The sequence below is a fragment of the Cotesia glomerata genome, linkage group LG2 (assembly GCF_020080835.1).
Source record: "Cotesia glomerata isolate CgM1 linkage group LG2, MPM_Cglom_v2.3, whole genome shotgun sequence".
In the NCBI taxonomy this organism is placed as follows: domain Eukaryota; kingdom Metazoa; phylum Arthropoda; class Insecta; order Hymenoptera; family Braconidae; genus Cotesia; species Cotesia glomerata.
Window position 1 is genome coordinate 17,511,867 of NC_058159.1, and position 17,912 is coordinate 17,529,778.

A 17,912-nucleotide genomic window follows, 5' to 3' on the forward strand; every position below is an offset into this window, starting at 1 on the left:
GTCTAAATGGTATCGAACTGCCTGAAAATGATTTTCGGGCGATTTATATAGGGTTAGCAACATCGGTGATTGTATGGGACTCATCGGGAAATTAAATCAGAAAAATGAAAGGGATCTCAAGGGTATTTTGTCGAAAACAAGCGTCATCGCGTTTCTAGATTTTTCGAAACCCGGATAAACCTATGCGTAGTTTGAACTATTGCCTTATAGGTCTTACTTTTACGACTTTAAGCGGAAAACGTGATGGTGACTTCACCATATTACAAATTTGCAAGTTAGAAAAACAAAGTCGTTAAATTCTGATAGATACAAAGAGATCCGGGTAACTCGTGTGAGCGTCATCAAATCGTGGGAAAGATAGGCCAAATTTCTCTTCTACAGACTTCAAGGGTAAGACAAATTGTATACTAAAAATAAAAAGTTACATATATTTAAAAATAAACAAAAAATTTTGGATTTTAGCAGACGTCACACTTTTATGGAAAGCTAAAATGGAAAGCTAACCTGCCAAAGAAGACTCAGAAACTGCTCTCTGTATCTCTGTCAGCGATGACGAGATTTTTCGGCGTAAAACACTGAGGACAACCCCAGGTCATCCAAGAGCCAACGGAATTGTAGAACGTCTGCATAGGCAACTTAAAGCTGCCCTGCTGTGTCACAACGACACATGGTCCGACGCACTACCCGCAGTACTCCTCGGTCTACGAGCAGCCTGAAAAGAGGACATCCAAGCTACACCAGCTGAACTGGTATACGACAAGCCAATCCGCCTGCCGGGTGAGTTGATAGTCCCATCAAATAGGCACGCCGACGTTCAAAACGTTTTACGAGACCTTAGAGCACATTTTCATAATTTGGCACCGGCCGACACAGCGTGTCACAGAAAAAAGTCTGTTTTCTGTTTCAGAGACCTGGCTACATGCACCCACGTACTGGTAAGCAACGAGCAAATTGAACCAGCCTTCTCGGCACCGTACGAGGGTCCGTTCGAAGTCGTGTCAAGGCATGGAAAATATTTCGTCGTAAACTAAAGACAAGCAAACACAGCGATATCTGTCAACCGACTAAAACCGGCGTATTAACTCGCCGACGATATTTAAGATTTTTTTTTTATCAGTATTATTTCGTTTGTAAATAGCAGTTAATTTTTTTTATTATATCTATTGTTAAATAAACAAATTTTTTTTTTTTTAAGAAGGAAAGTATTGTAGCGACAGCTACACCAAATTTTGAGTCCCATTCGGGTGACTTCGGCGAGACTCGTGTGTAGACGCCGGCGCGAGCCTCATATACACATACAGTAACATATAATAATAATCTCGAGCAACCGAACTGCGACACGCACGTTTTTCGCTCTGTACAATTTACCTCATATTTTGTTATCAATAAATATCACGTTAATATTTGATTCTTTCGAAGAATTTAAGAATACAATGAAAGAATGCAAAGAAAAGTAGGTAGAAGAAATGTGTAAGGAGATTAGTAGAGCCAAAGACATGAGCAAGTGGTGGGAAGCCATCAATAGATTTAGAGGAAAGAAGAGGAAGCATAAAAAAAATAAAATAACGGAGGAAAGATGGGGAACTCATTTTGACAAACTATTGAATGGGGAAGAAAAAGAGAAACAAAAAGATGAAGAAGAAGAAGAAGAAGAAGAAGAAGAAGAAAATAACCAATTGGAAGAAGAGAGAAATGAAGAAAGTGTAGATAAAAGACTCGACGAAGAATTTAGCAATAGAGAAATCTGGACAGCAATAAGAAAATTAGGGAACAACAAAGCACCAGGGGAGGATGGGTTAGCAGCAGAATTTATAAAAAATACTACACCAGAAGTGTTAGAACAAATAAGAGAAGTTATGAATAAAATATGGATAGAGGGTAATATGCCAGAAAGATGGGATACGGCAATCATAGTACCGCTTTATAAATCAGGAGATGAGGAAGTGACAGGGAATAACAGGGGGATATCGCTACTATACAGGATATAAACTACTAACAACATTGATGATAGAAAGAATAAATAGATGGATAGACAAGGAAAAAATAGTACGGGAAAGCCAAGCTGGGTTTAGAAAGAGAAGAGGGACTAGAGATCATATTTTTGTTTTAAGCGGACTGATAAATAAAAGATTAAAGGACAAAGGAGGAAAGTTATATATAGCATTAATTGATTTCAAAAAGGCGTTTGATAAAGTGGAGAGGAGAAAAATGAAAAGGAAAATATGGGAGAAGGGGATAAGAGGCAAGATGTACAGGATGATAAGTAAGATATATAAGAACACATACAGTAAAGTAAAACTAGGACCAAAGAGAACAACCAAAAAATTCGAAACTAGAAAAGGGGTAAGGCAGGGATGTGCAATGAGCGGTGCATTATATGGAGTAGATATAGATGGACTCGAAGAGTAGATGGAAAAAAAGAAAATTGGGGGGACGGCGATAGGGAACAAGAGAATATATGCGATGAAATACGCAGATGATGTGGCACTAGTAGCAGAATCAGGAGGAGAACTAAGAAGTATGCTGAATGAACTGAGAAAATATACCAAAGAAAATAAGATGGAGGTAAATGCAGAGAAAACAAAGATAATATGCAGGAATGGAGGAAGAAAGAAAAAAGAAAAAAAATGGACATAGGAAGGGGAAGAAATAGAGGAAGTAAAAGAGGTGAAATATTTAGGATACTGGTTTACGACGAAGAATAGTGCAGCAAAGCAAAGAAAAGAGATGGCAAAAAAAGCATAAAAAGCAACGAACGTGGTATGGGGCATAATAAAGAGAAGTAAAAGGAACAGCATAAGGGAGAGGATGTATCTGATGAACACGGTGGCAAAATCTGTAGCTATGTATGGAGTAGAAGTGTGGGGGTGGGAAAAATCGGAGGAGATTAGGAGGGTGCATAGAAGGTTGTGCAAGATGGCTTTAGGAGTGAGTAGGGACACACCAGGGTTGTTCGAGACCGAGACAAATAACTAACAGACGTACGGTAAAATAAAAAGTTTGTTAAATACAAAATTTTTATAACTTTCAAAACATCTGCAAAACAACTATACAAGAAAATTCTCTCACGCTCTTAAATTTATGATTTTAGTCTAAATCTCTTTAGTCGAAGTCTGTAGAACCACTAGTTTCGAAGTTATAGCCCGTGAAACGGTAACATTTAATGAAGACATATTGAATTCCATCTATTTTTTAATTTATTACTCTGACATGAATAATTTTATTTTATTGTACATTTTGGAGCATTAAAATTTTAAATTAAAGTATTAACTCGTTTTTATACAATAATTTAAGTCAAAATGTAATTAATTAACCGTTATAATTACAAGCAATATATTCCTTAAAAATATATTAATTACTTGAAAATTTATTTGTTTGAAGAACAATTTTCACTCAGTCAGACAGAAGCTTTGGGGATCGACATATATGTATTTTAATCGTTTTAGTATACATAAAAGTATGGTATTGTGTGTCTTCAACGATCCAATCTCTTTGACACGATTTAGAATTTATGAAAGATTTACTGAATTATGAAAAAATAAATAAAAATATTTCAGAAGTAGTATCAAAAAAGTTCAGTAATAACTTGTAGCATAAATCTATAAAACTTATTTGTTTGTCATTATTTGAGGATAATGTTAGTATAGAAATCAACTTAAATTAAATTGAATCGATCCAGAAAAAAAAACAGTCAAATTAAAAACTTTAAACAAATTGATGGAAAAAAATTAGAAAAACGGTTGACCCTAAAGGCCATCTCTGCAACTTCCCGCTAATTTTATACTTAAGCGCTCGAAATTGTACTTACTACGTTTTTGAGCTCGTTGAGCTCAAAAATATAATTTTCGTGTCATTTTCATCTCTCCAAACTCAAAAATCTGGTAGAAGTTTAATAAAACACTATGTCTTAAATTTTAAAACCGCAATAACTTTTGAATGAATAAACTGATTTTCACGCGGTTAGTTGCATTCGACGCAGTTTTTCAGACCTCAACGAATTTAAAAATTTTAATCGATCGAAGTAGAAATTTCGATGTAATTTCAAAAAAACATTTTTTTCAGTTTTTTTTAGACAACGATTAATTCACGAACGAATCAACTGATTTTGACCGGGCTAGCAGCAATCGACGTGGTTTTTTAATGTTAAGAGCTGATGATTAGCTTTTGAAATCGATCGGTATAGCTGTTTGAAAGTTATTTCAAAAAAACCAACTTTCAAAAAATTTTTAACTTCCCGCTAAGAAAATCGAAGATTTTCAAAAATCGGGAAGTTATTGGTTTTACCCCGTTTTTCGAAAATTGAGTTTTCATCAGATCTCGACGTTTTGAGGTCCTAGGAAGCTTCCCTGACTACTCCCACGAGGTTTTCACTATGTCTGAATGTGTGAAAGGGGGGGGGGATCCTCTTTACGGATTCTAGGCATAGTTGTTTGGCCTGGATATGTGGCGACTCGACGCAGTGTCATACTAAAACTCGACGCTAGCGCCCCTACCCACTAAACCCTAAACCCCTTTTCCTCTTTCCCCTAATCCCTCATGGAAACCGCCATTAGGCATTACTTCGTGAGGGGAGGATCTAGCTACTGCTCTTTCTTCTGGTAGCTAAGGTGTTATTTTAACTTTCTTCTAGTTGTTGTCATTTGCTCTTCTTCTTTCGATGGAACGCAAGTCTATAAGGACTTCTGTTGCAAATGTGTTGATGGCGTTCCAGGAGGCTCTTGATGACAACATTGCTTCTACTATTGTCTCTGGTTGGATTTTCTTCTTTAGGATCATCTCCAGCTCATCTCGCTGTGGGTAAAATCGTGGGCACTCAAAGAAAACGTGCTCCGCGTCTTCATTGATTCCTGGGCAGGACGGGCACTCCGGTGAATCATCATGCTTGAAGCGGTGAAGATACGTCCGAAAACATCCATGTCCTGACAACAACTGCGTCAGATAGTAATTGACCTCGCCATGACTTCGGTTTAGCCAAACGTCGATCTTCGATATGAGATGGTGTGTCCATCTCCCTGTTGTCGCGGCGTCCCACTGCGATTGCCATCGTGCGATGCTGTTCTGCCGTTCTTCAGCTCTGAGTTCCTCGGCACTTTGTGTGGTTGTCCTCTTTCGTTGGTAAAGGTTCCGTCTTTCCTCAGCTAAGACTCTGAGCGGCAAAGTTCCGGAAATGACACACACTGCTTCCTTTGATATTGTTCGAAAGGCGCTTGCAACTCGTAGGGCACTCATACGATATATTGGTCCAGCTTTTCTCCATGAATCTTGCACCTCTAGTGCGTCAGCCTAAATGGATATTCCGTAGGTGAGCACCGATGTGACCACTGATGACAATAGTAGCCTCCTGCTCTGCTTTGGGCCTCCGACGTTCGGCATCAATCGTGCGAGACTAGCTTTCACTACTGACGCTTTCGTACAGACGTGTTCCACTTGCTGCTTGAAGTTGAGTCGGGAATCAAGCATCACTCCCAAATATCGGATATAAGGTTGTGATGTGATTTCTTGTTCGCCGACTTTCAGCTTAATGGTCTCTACCACTTTTCTGCTGGTAATAAGTACTGCCTCAGTCTTGTGTTGCGCCAGTTGCAGGTTCACTGCGTCCATCCACCGGTTAACGTGCTCAAAAGTGAGATTGAACATATGATTTATCTCGTCAAGGTGTTTCGCAACGATCACTACGGCTACGTCATCTGCATATACTACGAGTTTGACGTTTCTTGGCCGAGTTAGTCTTAATAGACCGTCATACATAATGTTCCACAGGAGCGGGCCTAGAACTGAACCTTGTGGTACCCCTCCAGTAATATCATACTCCCTCGGACCGTTCTTCGTGTCATACTTCAGGACCCTGTTTTCAAAGTAGCTTGCTACGATCTTAAGCAGGTATTCTGGTACATTCTTCTCTTGGAGGGCCTGCATGATGCATTTCCAATTAGCGGAGTTGAAGGCGTTTCTGATGTCTAGTGTCGCCACCAGGCAATACTTCTTCGTTCCACCTTTCCATCTAGTTCCTGCGATTGCTTCCTTGGTCGTATCAACAACCTGTTTGATTGCGTCCAGGGTTGATCGTCCTTTCCGGAATCCATACTGATTGTCTGCCAGGAGTGGGTCGACTACTGCTTCAATTCTGTGTGTGTGTGTGTGTGTATGTGTGTGTGTGTGTATGTATGTATATGTGTGTGTATGTGTGTGTGTGTGTGTGTGTGTGTGTGTGTGTATGTGTGTTTTGTAGGGGAATCCTTTTTACGGATTCTAGGCATAGCTGTTTGGCCTGGATATGTGGCGACTCGACGCAGCGTCATACTAACTCGACACTAACGCCCCTACCCACTAAACCCTAAACCCCTTTTCCTTCTTTCCTCTAATCCCTCATGGAAACCGCCGTCAGGCATTACTTCGTGAAGGGAGGATCTAGCTACTGCTCTTCCTTCTGTTGGCTAAGGTGTTAACTATCTTCCTTCTATCTTCTGCTATTTGCTCTTTTTCTTTCGGTGGAACGCAAGTCTTTAAGGACTTCTGTTGCAAACGTGTTGGTAGCGTTCCAGGCAGCTTCTGATGACAACATTGCTTCTACTAGTGAATCTGGTTGCATTCTCTGATTCAGGATTCTCTCCAGTTCTTCACGCTGTGGATCGAAACGAGGACATACAAAGAAGACGTGCTCCGCGTCTTCAGCAGCTCCTGGGCAGGACGGGCACTCCGAAGAGTCATCATGCTTAAAGCGGTGTAGATACTCTCGAAAACACCCATGTCCCGACAACATCTGCGTAAGATAGTAATTGACCTCACCGTGATTCCGGTTAAGCCAAATGTCGATCCGAGGTATGAGACGGTGCGTCCACCTACCCTTCTCTGCAGCATCCCATTGTAGTTGCCATCGGCCTATGCTCTTCTGCCGTTCTTCAATTCTAAGTTCTTCCGGGCTCAGTGCAGTTGACCTTTTTCGTTGGTAAAGGGCCCGTCTTTCCTCTGCTAGAACTCTAAGAGGTAGGGTTCCAGCAATGACGCACACTGCTTCTTCTGATATAGTGCGGAAGGCACTAGCTACTCGTAGGGCACTCAGTCGGTATATTGGTCCAGCTTTTCTCCATGATTCTTGGGTTTCCAGTGCATCAGCCCAAATGGATATTCCGTAAGTGAGCACTGATGTGACTACTGATGACAATAGTAGCCTCCTGCTCTGCATTGGGCCTCCGATGTTAGGCATCAGCCGTGCGAGACTAGCCCTCACTACTGACGCTTTGGCACTGACATGTTCCACCTGCTGTTTGAAGTTGAGTCGTGCATCCAGCATCACTCCCAGATAACGGATAAATGGTTGTGATGTGATTTCTTGTTCTCCGACTCTCAACTTGATGGTTTCTACCGTTTTTCTGCTGGTGATGAGCACTGCCTCGGTTTTATGCTTGGCTAGTTGCAAGTTCATCATGTCCATCCACAAATTGACTCGTCTGAATGTAATATCAAATGCCATTTCTATCTCTTCGAGGTGCTTTGCGACAATCACGACAGCTACGTCATCCGCATATGCTACAAGTTTGACTCCCGTAGGCAATGCTATTCTCAGGAGGCCATCATACATGATGTTCCATAGCAGAGGACCTAAGACTGATCCCTGTGGCACTCCTCCGAAGATTTCGTACACTTCCGTACCATTCGTCGTGTCATATTTCAGGAGCCTGTTCGTGAAGTAGCTCGCTACTATTCTGCGAAGGTATCCTGGTATGTTTTTTTCTTCTAGAGCCCGCATAACGCAGTCCCAGTTAGCGGAGTTGAAGGCATTCTTGATGTCCAAAGCAGTCACCAAGCAGTATTTCTTCTTTCCACCTTTCCATCTCGTTCCAGCGATTGCATCCTTGGCTATATCAACAACCAATTTGATAGCATCCAGAGTTGACCGTCCTTTTCGGAAACCAAACTGGTTCTCTGCTAGGAGTGGATCGACTAAAGCCTCTATTCTCTGATGAATTATGCGCTCGAATATCTTGCCGGCCGTGTCTAACATGCAGAGTGGTCGGTAGGATGACGGTTCTTCCGGCGGCTTTTTTCCCTTCGGAAGTAACACTAGCCGTTGCTGTTTCCACTTCTGGGGAAAAGTCCCTTCCTTCAGGCATGTATCGTAAACGTCCAGGAATAATGTTGGTGCTGCCCTAAGGATTGATTTCAGGGCAATATTAGGAATTCCGTCCAATCCCGGCGCCTTATTATTCCCTACTCGATTTCCTGCCTCTATCAACTCGTCCAACGTGATAGTTGGGATGTCTTCAGAATTGAGCTGCTCCAACTTGCAGGTGAATACCAGCTGTTGGGGAAACAACGTAGTAACAATCTTCTCTAGGAGTTGTGGACACGTAGGTGATGGCATTGGTTGGCATTTCAAGTGGGTCATAACCACCTTATACGGTCTGCCCCATGGATCTTTCTCGACTTCTGCGACCAGTTCCTTCCAGCAACGTCTTTTGCTTTCTTTGATGGCTCTGTTCAGTTCTCGACGGGCCTTTGTATACTCTGCCAACAGCTCTGCGGAGTTAGATCGTCTGTAGCCACGCTGAGACTTTCTTCTTTTTTTAAGACACTTTGAGCGTAGAATGCTAATGTGATCGTTCCACCAGTGCATTGAAGGTCTTGAATTTATGCGACGTTTCCGAGACATACTAGCGTCGCAAGCCTGGGTGACTCTTCTCATTAGGTCCTTGGTCTTCTCCTCAGCAGTTTCTACGATGATCGGATTGCAGTCTAAGGCTACTACTAAAGCAGTGGGGTCGAGAGACTTAACTTTCCACCCAACCGCGCTAGCGCTCCTGTTGTCTCTTGTTAGTTTCTGGCCAGTTGATATTTCCCATAGTATCGCACTATGGTCGCTGGCTGTATAGATGTTCAATACTTTCCAAGAAAAACCTCTTCGAGCTAAGCAACTGCTGACAAATGTAAGGTCGACAGTTGAGTTTGCCTCTCCCTTAGTATACGTTGGCGTGTCACCGGTATTAAGAAGGATCACGTCCAGAGTGGCCATTGCCTCGAGAAGTGCTTTTCCACGTGTATTAGTGAACTTGCTGCCCCAGTCTGTTGCCCAGGAATTGAAGTCACCAGCTATTACCACGGGAAAGTGTTTTCTTGCGTCCTCAGTTAGCCGATCAAGGAAGTCTTCAAAATGGTCATTAGAGAGACGAGGTGGTGCATAGCAACTGTAGAAGCGGATGCCATCTACCCATGCTGCTACAAAGCCAACTTCTTTATTGTTGACTGTTCTCTGAAAAGGACATTTACCGCAGGACCAGATGACGGCTTTGTTAGTGCTGTCAGATTCCCAGGGTTGGTTACTCAGATGTCTATAAGGCTCACTTATAAGTGCTACATCTGCCTCTAATTCGCGCACAGTTTGCATGAGCAGGTCATGCGCAGCCTCACAATGATTGAGGTTGAGCTGCACTATCTTCATGTTCTTGGCTTCGTTATCTTCTGGAGCGCTTCTTGGAAGATGGGGCATCTGTTCGTGCCTGCATGGTGAGCCGCCTTTTCTACGCCGTGCCGTTCAAAGCACAGTGCACATTTAGCTGGATTTTTACAATCAGCAATTTTGTGTCCTTCTTTTCCGCACCTTATGCAGAGTTTAGACCGGTCGACTTCGCTTTTGCACTGCGATCTGAAGTGCCCAAAGTGCCAGCATTTGAAGCATTGTATGGCTCTCTTCGTTGCTCTCATTCGGCAATTAGACCAGCCTATCCTTATTTTGCAGTTTCCCTCCAGTAACTTTTGTGCTGCAGCTGCTGGTAGTGACACTGTGGCTGTCTGTGTACCCCTAAAGGCTTTACGGATCTTGATTGCCTCTAGTGGGATTTCACAACTTTCTCCAGCTTCCCTCTTTAGAGCGGTCTGAATATGCTCTTTCGTCGTGTCGTCATCGACATCTCGGATCTCGATGGTCTCCTGTGGCCCTTTGCAAATCACTTTGGCCTCCTCCTTAAGGATGTCCGCGATCGTCTTTTGCAGACCTTGGCCTTTGTCAGTGCTCTTCCTCGAAATCGTGATCAACAAGTCCCCACTTCTGGTCTTGTTGATCTTATCCACAGTTGAACGAACCTGCTCATCTGGGACGTCCTGCTTTATACGACGCAGAATCTCGGCATACTTTGTTTTCTCGGCCGGGCGGATGATCAGTGCGTCGGGTCTGATCCATTTGCGTGGTTTTTTCTGCTTAGGCTCTGGCCTGGGCTCCTTCGGCGGCTGTTTTGAGAGTTGCTCTCTAGCTAGCCTTCTCTTCTCCTTCTTAGACTGTACTTTTTCCCAGTCAGTCGTCTTCTTGGGTTCGTCGCCCTGCCCTGCCAGTCGTTGGAGAGGGCTTTTTTTCAAGTCCTTCTTTGTGACTTTGTCGGTTGACTCTGGCGAATCTCGGTCTTTTCTCTTTCCAGACCTTGTGTCAGTTTCACCCTTGTCCTCAGCAGCAGATTCACCGTCACCGTCGGCTCCAGTGTCCATTGCTTCTTCCGTCTCAGTTTCAGTTTCAATGCGGCGTCGTGATGACTGCCATTCCTCGACCAGTTTCTTGAATCTTCCAAGAGCATTGACCACACCGGTTGTCTTGGTCTTTATCTCCTTGTGGATATTGACCTTAGTTTGGACAAACTCTTGCAGCTCAATGGTTAGCTTCTCAAGGCGCTCCAACGCTTGCGTTCTCTTCATGTCAGCGCTTGCTTCAATCGCTGCTTGTTGAGCATGAAGCCCGTTTCTATTCATGTTTGTTTCCTGTAACTTACTCATTCTGTGTGTATGTGTGTGTGTGTGTGTGTGTGTGTGTGTGTGTGTGTGTGTGTGTGGGTGTGTGTGTAAACCTCTCAAAACTTTTGAATGGCTTGACCGATTTGATCGCGGTTGGTGCCATTCGAAAGGGTTCGACTCAACTTAGATTTTAAATACAAGTTGGACCGATTCGGACTTATAGATTTTGAGAAATCTTAAAAAAACTGCGAAAATAAATTTTTTCAAATGTGGTTTTTTTTAATAACATTCAAACTGCTTGACCGATCAATTCCAATAACTAATCAGCTCTCAACATCAAAAAACCACGTCGATCGCTACCAAGCCGGTCAAAATCGGTTGATTCGTTCGTGAGTTATCATTGACGAAAGAAATTGCAAAAAAAGTGTTTTTTTCGAATTACACCAAAATTTCCGGTCTGATCAATTTATGTTTGAAAATACATTGTAGATAGTGTTTTATTAAAATAGTGTTTTATTAAACTTCCATCAGACTTTTGAGCTCGGAGAGCTCAAAACTACACGAAAATTGTATTTTTTAGCTCGAAGAGCATACTTCAAAGCAACCTGAATAGGTGCGCCTTGGTGCAAAACCTGCTGCGTCAGCGTGTCTTTGAAGATAAAATCAACGTTTGCTTTATCTGCGAGCAATATCTAAACATCGAAGGTAAAAACATGGTTCGCAGACGAAACTGGCACGGCAGCAATTTGGATTGTGAACACAAAGAACGTTACCGTCAACAACAGCGGAAGTGGAGCAGGTTTTGTCTGGATTCAAACCCCCACAACCTACTTCATGCGTCTATCTCTCACGTAACGAAGGAATTAGTGTGTTCCGACAGAAACTGGCAAATATAGAAGATGCGGTCACTAAGTTCGACGGCGAAGTCATCGTAGCCGGAGACTTCAACGCTAAATCGGCTGAGTGGGGCGCTGCTTTCTCCGATACCAGAGATAACGATGTCGCTGACGTCGCGGCTAGACTCGACCTCATAGTGCTGAACACCGGGAGCACCACGACCTTTAGAAGGCCAGGGTACCAAGAATCCATCCTCGACATTTCGTTGGCGATTCCAAGGACTGCCACCATGATCGAAGACTGGACTGTATCTGAAGAATACAGTGGCAGTGATCACTAGTTCGTGACATTCAACGTTGGATTGGCATCTGCTCCGGTTTCACAATGCGACCTTTCTAAGCGGAAGTGGAATGCCAAGAGGCATTGCGAGCTTCACTTGCACGAAGCTGGTCTATCCTTCAGAACAACCCGACTCCGGATACCTGCAGCGAGACAGAAAAGGCAGTGCTAAATACGATGAAGGAGATTGCTGCCGCATGTGTCGCCTCCATGCCGCGGCTGAAAAATCAGAGTTTCCACAGGCCGGCGTACTGGTGGTCAGCAGACATAGCAGAACTTCGCAAAATATGCCATCAGCTACGTCGCCGCGCAACGAGAGCCGCGAAACGCTCCCCAAGCCAGGACTTGTATTAAAAAGAGTACAAGCAGGCTAATAAGACGCTAAACCAAGCCATCAAAGCAAGAAAAGCAATGTTATGGAAAGAGATCTGTAATGATCTCGACAAGGACATCTAGGGTAAAGCCTACCAAATTGTCACCAAACGACTTGGAAAGGTTTTACCAGAAGCGCCGAAGTCTCTTGCCTTGAAGGACAGTATTGTAGCAGAGCTTTTCCCCAAACACCTGCCGCGGGAGAAGAAACACTACGCAAAAAGCAGCAAAGTAACACCCTTCACAACTGAAGAACTACAAGACGCAGCCAAGTCACTCAAAACAGGAAACGCACCTGGACCTGATAGCATCCCGGCATCGGCGATCAAGATTGTAGCCCTGGAATACCCAGACATACTCTTGAACACCTACAACGCATGCTTGGCAACTGGCACGTTTCCCGCGGTCTGGAAGCGGCAGAGATTGGTTCTCTTAGACAAAGGTAAGGGAACCCCTATAACACCTTCGTCGTTTAGACCACTCTGTATGCTAGACATTGCTGGAAAACTGCTCGAGAAGCTCATACAAGGGAGACTTCGCAACGACATAGACCGTGCTGGAGGTTTTGCCACCAACCAGCATGGCTTCCGAAAAGGTCGTTCGACAGTCGGAGCGATTGAGAAAGTCATAAAAACAGCAACAAAAGCATGGTCTGGTAGCCTCAAAGCTCGTAAAGTATGCTTTCTCCTCACGCTAGATGTCAAAAACGCATTTAACAGCACATATTGGGGAGACATTTTAGACGCTCAGGAGCACAAGTTTGACGCGGAGCCAGAGAATCTGGCACTAGTCGACAACTACCTTGACGATAAAAAGCTAATAGTGGAAACCACTGAAGGCCCACAAGAATACGCCATAACGGCTGGCGTGCCGCAAGGCTCAATAATGGGTCCCGATCTATGGAACGCAGACTTGGTAACCTGCATGATCAAAAAATAATAAAACTGGACAGCTGTCGCAGCCTACGCGCAGCGCCTTTTAAAAGAAAAAATCGCAGAAAGGGATCAGAAACCAGTGGTAACAAGAAGTAGGTGTCGTGAGACACAACATGGACTGAATTGAAGTAATGCTAACGCGGTCCTGATCCAGTCTTCCCTGTAACATCTATAGGGAAAGGAGAGAGGAGGATGTTTAGTCGGTATTGTTGCAAAATAATATTGACTTCTGAGTCCGATATACCCAGGCAAACACCTAGTCCTGGCATACGTAAATGTATTTTACCTCCTCTAAAAAAAAAAAAAAAAAAAAAAAAAAACACACACACACACACGCGCGCGCACGCACGCACACGCATACACGCACGCACACGCATACACGCACGCACACACACACAAACACACACACACACACACACACACACGCACGCACGCACACGCACACAATATAAAAAAAATTAATGGCTATTTGAAAATAAAAAAGCCATTTTTTAAAAAAATTCATAACTTTTATTGGGTTGGACAAACAAATTCTCAAAAATGTTTCTAAACGGAAGTACGTAACCATATCAATAGAATAATTCTTATTGTAGGAATCGGAGGCACATATTATTCTGAAACTTGTTATATCACCTCTCATATTTGAGGTATGCCAGTTGACTTTTTGCTTACTCACTATCACAAATAATATTTTATAAAACTGACCTTTAATGATTTTTCGTTGATATTCAATTTAGTCTTAGACAAATAAATTTGAGGATAGTGTCTCCTAACACAACACATTACTGCTTCTGCACATAAAGCTTGAAGATCACTACCACAGTATCCAACTGTTTTTGATGCTAAGTATGCTAAAAATTTTACTGAAGGTTTTTGTTTCCAATTCTTAACATAAACCTATTGAAATAAAAAAACTTGTATAATTATTCATAACTTAAACAGTATTAAAAAATAGATGTCAAATTGACGAATTTAGAATCAAGAAGACTATTCAAATAAAATAGAAATTAGTGATTGTTCTAAGAAATGGTTTAACATGAATATGGCTTATTTTGGTCATACATTTTTAATACCCCGCTAAGAAAATCAGATTTTTAAATAATCGGGAAGTTATTGTTTTCACTCAGATTTTCGAAAATTGAGTTATCATCAGATCTCCACGTTTTAAGGTCCGAGAAAGCTATTCTGACTATCCGTATGTGTATGTGTGTGTGTGTGTGTGTGTGTGTGTGTGTGTGTGTGTGTGTGTGTGTGTGTGTGTGTGTGTGTGTGTGTGTGTGTGTGTGTGTGTGTGACCCTCTTATAACTTTTGAACGGCTTGACCGATTTCATCGCGGTTGGTGCCATTCGAAAGGGCTTGACCAAACTTAGATTTAGAATATAATTTGGACCGATTCGAAAGTGTTTTTTCGGAATTACTTTGAAATTTCTGATTCGATCAATTAAAACCTAAAGATTCTCCGTGAGGCTTAAAAAACTGCATCGAATGCCGCCAACCGTGTTCTATTAAATTTGTATCAGATTTTTGAATTCGGAGAGCTCAAAAACGCAATAAGTGCAATTTTGAGCTTTAAGTATGGAATTAGTGAGAAGTTGCAGGGGTGGCCTTTACACAGAAAGAATGGTGCACTTGAACCAAGAAAATATTTTTCTTGCTAATTATTTTCTTGGGCGAAAAAAAAAATTTTTTTTGACACAAGAAATTTCACTTATCTCCACAAAATTAATTCTCTTGCTTCAAGAAATACGTATCTTGATCCAAAACAATTTATTTGAATCAAGAAAATTTTCTTGTTTTGAAAAAATTTTTCTCTTGCTCCAAAAAATTAAGTTCTTGACAGAAGTAAATTTTCTTGTCTTGAGAAAATTTTTCTGTTGCTCCAAAAAATTAAATACCTCGATAATAAATTTTCATTAATATTTTTATTGACAAACATGTCAAATGGGAAGATCAAATAATATTGAACCATTTTCTTTCATTCAATATGTATAATTGCGTGCTAAAATAATCTAAAATGGGTATCAAATATTCAAGAGAAAAGTTTTCTCAAGGTGAGAAAATTTTTTTCTCAGCTGAAGTAGGTGGTGCTGCTTCTCTAAAGTATCTAAAAATCTTGATCGAATTACACGTTCCCCTATTTTAAAGCTGGGGGAGTAAAAAAACTCTTCGGATTTCTAAAATTTACATATTTACAACAAAATATAGTAAACAATTAACAGCTGTTATACAAAATACAAGATAAAAGGTAACCTTTATTGTCTCTTACTCAACATTTGTAATTAGTCAAAAGTTATCACCAATTAAATAAAAAGAAGAGCAATAACCTACAAATTGCCGCATGGCGGCACCAAACCAAGGAAACAATGATATCCACATGAATGAGCCGGACGATGAACAATTTAGACTGGTAGATCATGGAGAATATACCAACGACAATTTTTTGCGAAATTCAGATTTATACATGAGTTTAGTCAGCGAATCTCAATCCAAGTCCAGCAATAATCGTGTATATCCTCCAAAAAATATCAGAAAAGCAAGTAGTTTAGACAGGTGAATCAGACAAAGAAGAATAGACTTGAGGTAACAGAAAATGTCATCATGACAAGAAATAGAACTATACGGAAGAGCAGAACATCTACCAAAACAGACAAGAAGAATTCAACTCATGATAAAAAGTCGGACTATCCAGCAAGCGATGACAGTAGCAGACAGATTGATCAGCAGCAACAACATGAAACGAACAGGCAATCACTTAACTTCACTAACTCACAGAGTTTTTCATAACAAAACTTTAATGCCAGTGAATTACCAGCAACACCACCAGCAGTAGCAATATTGAAGTACGACAGGAGTGACAAAGCTCCATTCTTGGTACACATCAAGCAAGATGATCAATCTCAAAAGCCCAAAAGCTTAATCGAAATAACAAGAATCTTAAGAAAATGCAATATAAACCACAATCTTATTGAATTTATGTCAAGAGGAACGTGGCTTCTTACTTTCGATCAGTATGATGAAGCAAATAAAATAATAGATAATTATTTAGTCAAGAATCATGGTTACTCAACCTTCATCCCAAGAGCGAGAGTCAGCAGGAAGTGCGTCGTTCGAAGAATCGCAAAAGATATCACCAAAGAAGAATTTATAGAAGAAGTCAACTCGTTTAATCCTAGCTTGAAGGTCCTAGATATGTACAGATTCACCAGAAGAATTCAAGGAGAAAATGGTCCAGAGAGAACAGAAACGGAAACGGTTTGTTTCACTGTAAAGGGTGCCAATCTCCCACCCTATATAGTACTGTTTGCCACTCGTTCCAAAGTCACTCCATATATCCCAGCAATAAGACAGTGCTACAGATGCGGAAAAATTGGTCATATCAGCCGCTTTTGTAAAGAGGAAGAAAAGTGCTTAACATGTGGGGAAAGTAAACATGAAGAAAGCCTCGGGTGCACCAAACCACTTAAGTGTCGCAACTGTAAAGGATCTCATCGAACAATCTCCAAGGACTGTGAAGAAATAATTAAGGCCAAAGAAATTAGCAAAATTATGGCATACGAAAATCTACCCTTTATACAAGCAAGAAGAAAATATGAAGGAAGATCCTCTGCTATGTCTTCAGCACCAACTAGAACTATCGAAAATTTCCCACAGCTAAATTCTAGAACTCAAACCCAGATACAAGAAAATGTCGCTCTTCCATTCTTTACCTTTCAAAAATAGGCTGCCAAGTCTAACAGCAGTGCAGAAAAAGTAAGAAAATATCTAAAAGAACTAAAAACGCCAAGAGTCGAGGAAGTCAGTCAAGCCTCAAAGGAAGAAATCAAGAATCCTGGCAACGAATTTGGAAAACAGCGGAGTTACACCTAACTCAGTCATATCGCCAAAATGGATCGCAACGCTAATCAAATACGTTTTCTTCAATGGAATTGCCGCAGTTGCAGACGAAAATTACCAGAGCTTCAACATCGGTCTAAGGATTTTGACGTCATCTTATTATCGGAAACATGGCTCAGCCCTAGAGATAACGTAACTGTAAAAGGCTTTGATGTGGTAAGGAAAGATCATGATGAAAATATAGGTGGTGGAGTAGCCATTCTAGTAAGTAATGCGTTAAAATATCAAAGAATTTATAATCTTGACAATTGTAAAGGTAATATTGAGCTTTGTGCGATACAACTTTTTCTAGCTGACTCCAAATTAACAGTAGTTTCTTGTTACAGGCCTCCAACTAATAACATTAAGGGGTTAGGGGTACTCAGAGGCACGAAAAAATGAGAATTTTCAGTATTTTTTTTTTGCTATTAAATCATGTTATTTTACAAAAGTAGTAATATGGCATTATTATACAATGTTTTGACTTGAAGTCACGAAAATTTCAAAAAAAAAAAAAATTTAATTTCCAAAGTTATAGCTGTCTGTGTTGACCCAGTTCCAAAAAAAGGTCCTTGCGGTGACAATTATAAGTCCTTGGAGATCCATCTAAAATCAATCGGATGAAAAAAATTAGTTTTATAAATAGATAATCCTGGGCCTGATCGAAGGATTTTTTTTTTCAAAAATTAACAAAATGGCGGCCTCAGGAAATTTTTGTCTAGATTTTTGGGAAAAAATCAACAGTTAATTGGTCTTAAAAAATCGAAATTTTTGAAAAAAAAAAAATCCTTCGATCAGGCCCGAGTTTATTATGTATTCTAAAAGCTGTATAAATTTTATTA

At 41.1% G+C, this 17,912-nt stretch overlaps 2 protein-coding genes across 2 annotated transcripts in view; one reads left to right on the forward strand and one right to left on the reverse strand.

Moving 5' to 3' along the window:
- The window catches only part of LOC123259029 (ATPase family AAA domain-containing protein 2-like), a 42,620-nt gene extending 26,960 nt beyond the window's left edge, over nucleotides 1-15,660 (reverse strand). The window contains exons 1-2 of the mRNA XM_044719289.1: nucleotides 15,625-15,660; nucleotides 13,902-14,093 (exon numbers count right to left, since the gene is read on the reverse strand). Coding sequence (XP_044575224.1) covers nucleotides 13,902-14,093; nucleotides 15,625-15,660 — 228 coding nt within the window. The remainder of the gene's footprint in view (nucleotides 1-13,901; nucleotides 14,094-15,624) is intronic.
- A 135-nt stretch (nucleotides 15,661-15,795) lies between these two features.
- Nucleotides 15,796-16,917, forward strand: LOC123259030. The gene is made up of 2 exons (XM_044719290.1): nucleotides 15,796-15,941; nucleotides 15,999-16,917. The coding sequence occupies exons 1-2, from the start codon at nucleotides 15,796-15,798 to the stop codon at nucleotides 16,915-16,917; spliced, it is 1,065 nt and encodes a 354-aa protein (XP_044575225.1).
- The last annotated feature ends 995 nt before the right edge of the window (nucleotides 16,918-17,912 follow it).

What these genes read in the sequence shown, in the direction of transcription:
- LOC123259030 (XM_044719290.1), top strand. Translation starts at nt 15,796, where the DNA reads ATGACAAGAAATAGAACTATACGGAAGAGCAGAACATCTACCAAAACA. An exon ending in CAACAACATGAAACGAACAG is followed by an intron (nt 15,942 to 15,998) that starts GCAATCACTTAA and finishes CTTTAATGCCAG; the next exon opens with TGAATTACCAGCAACACCAC.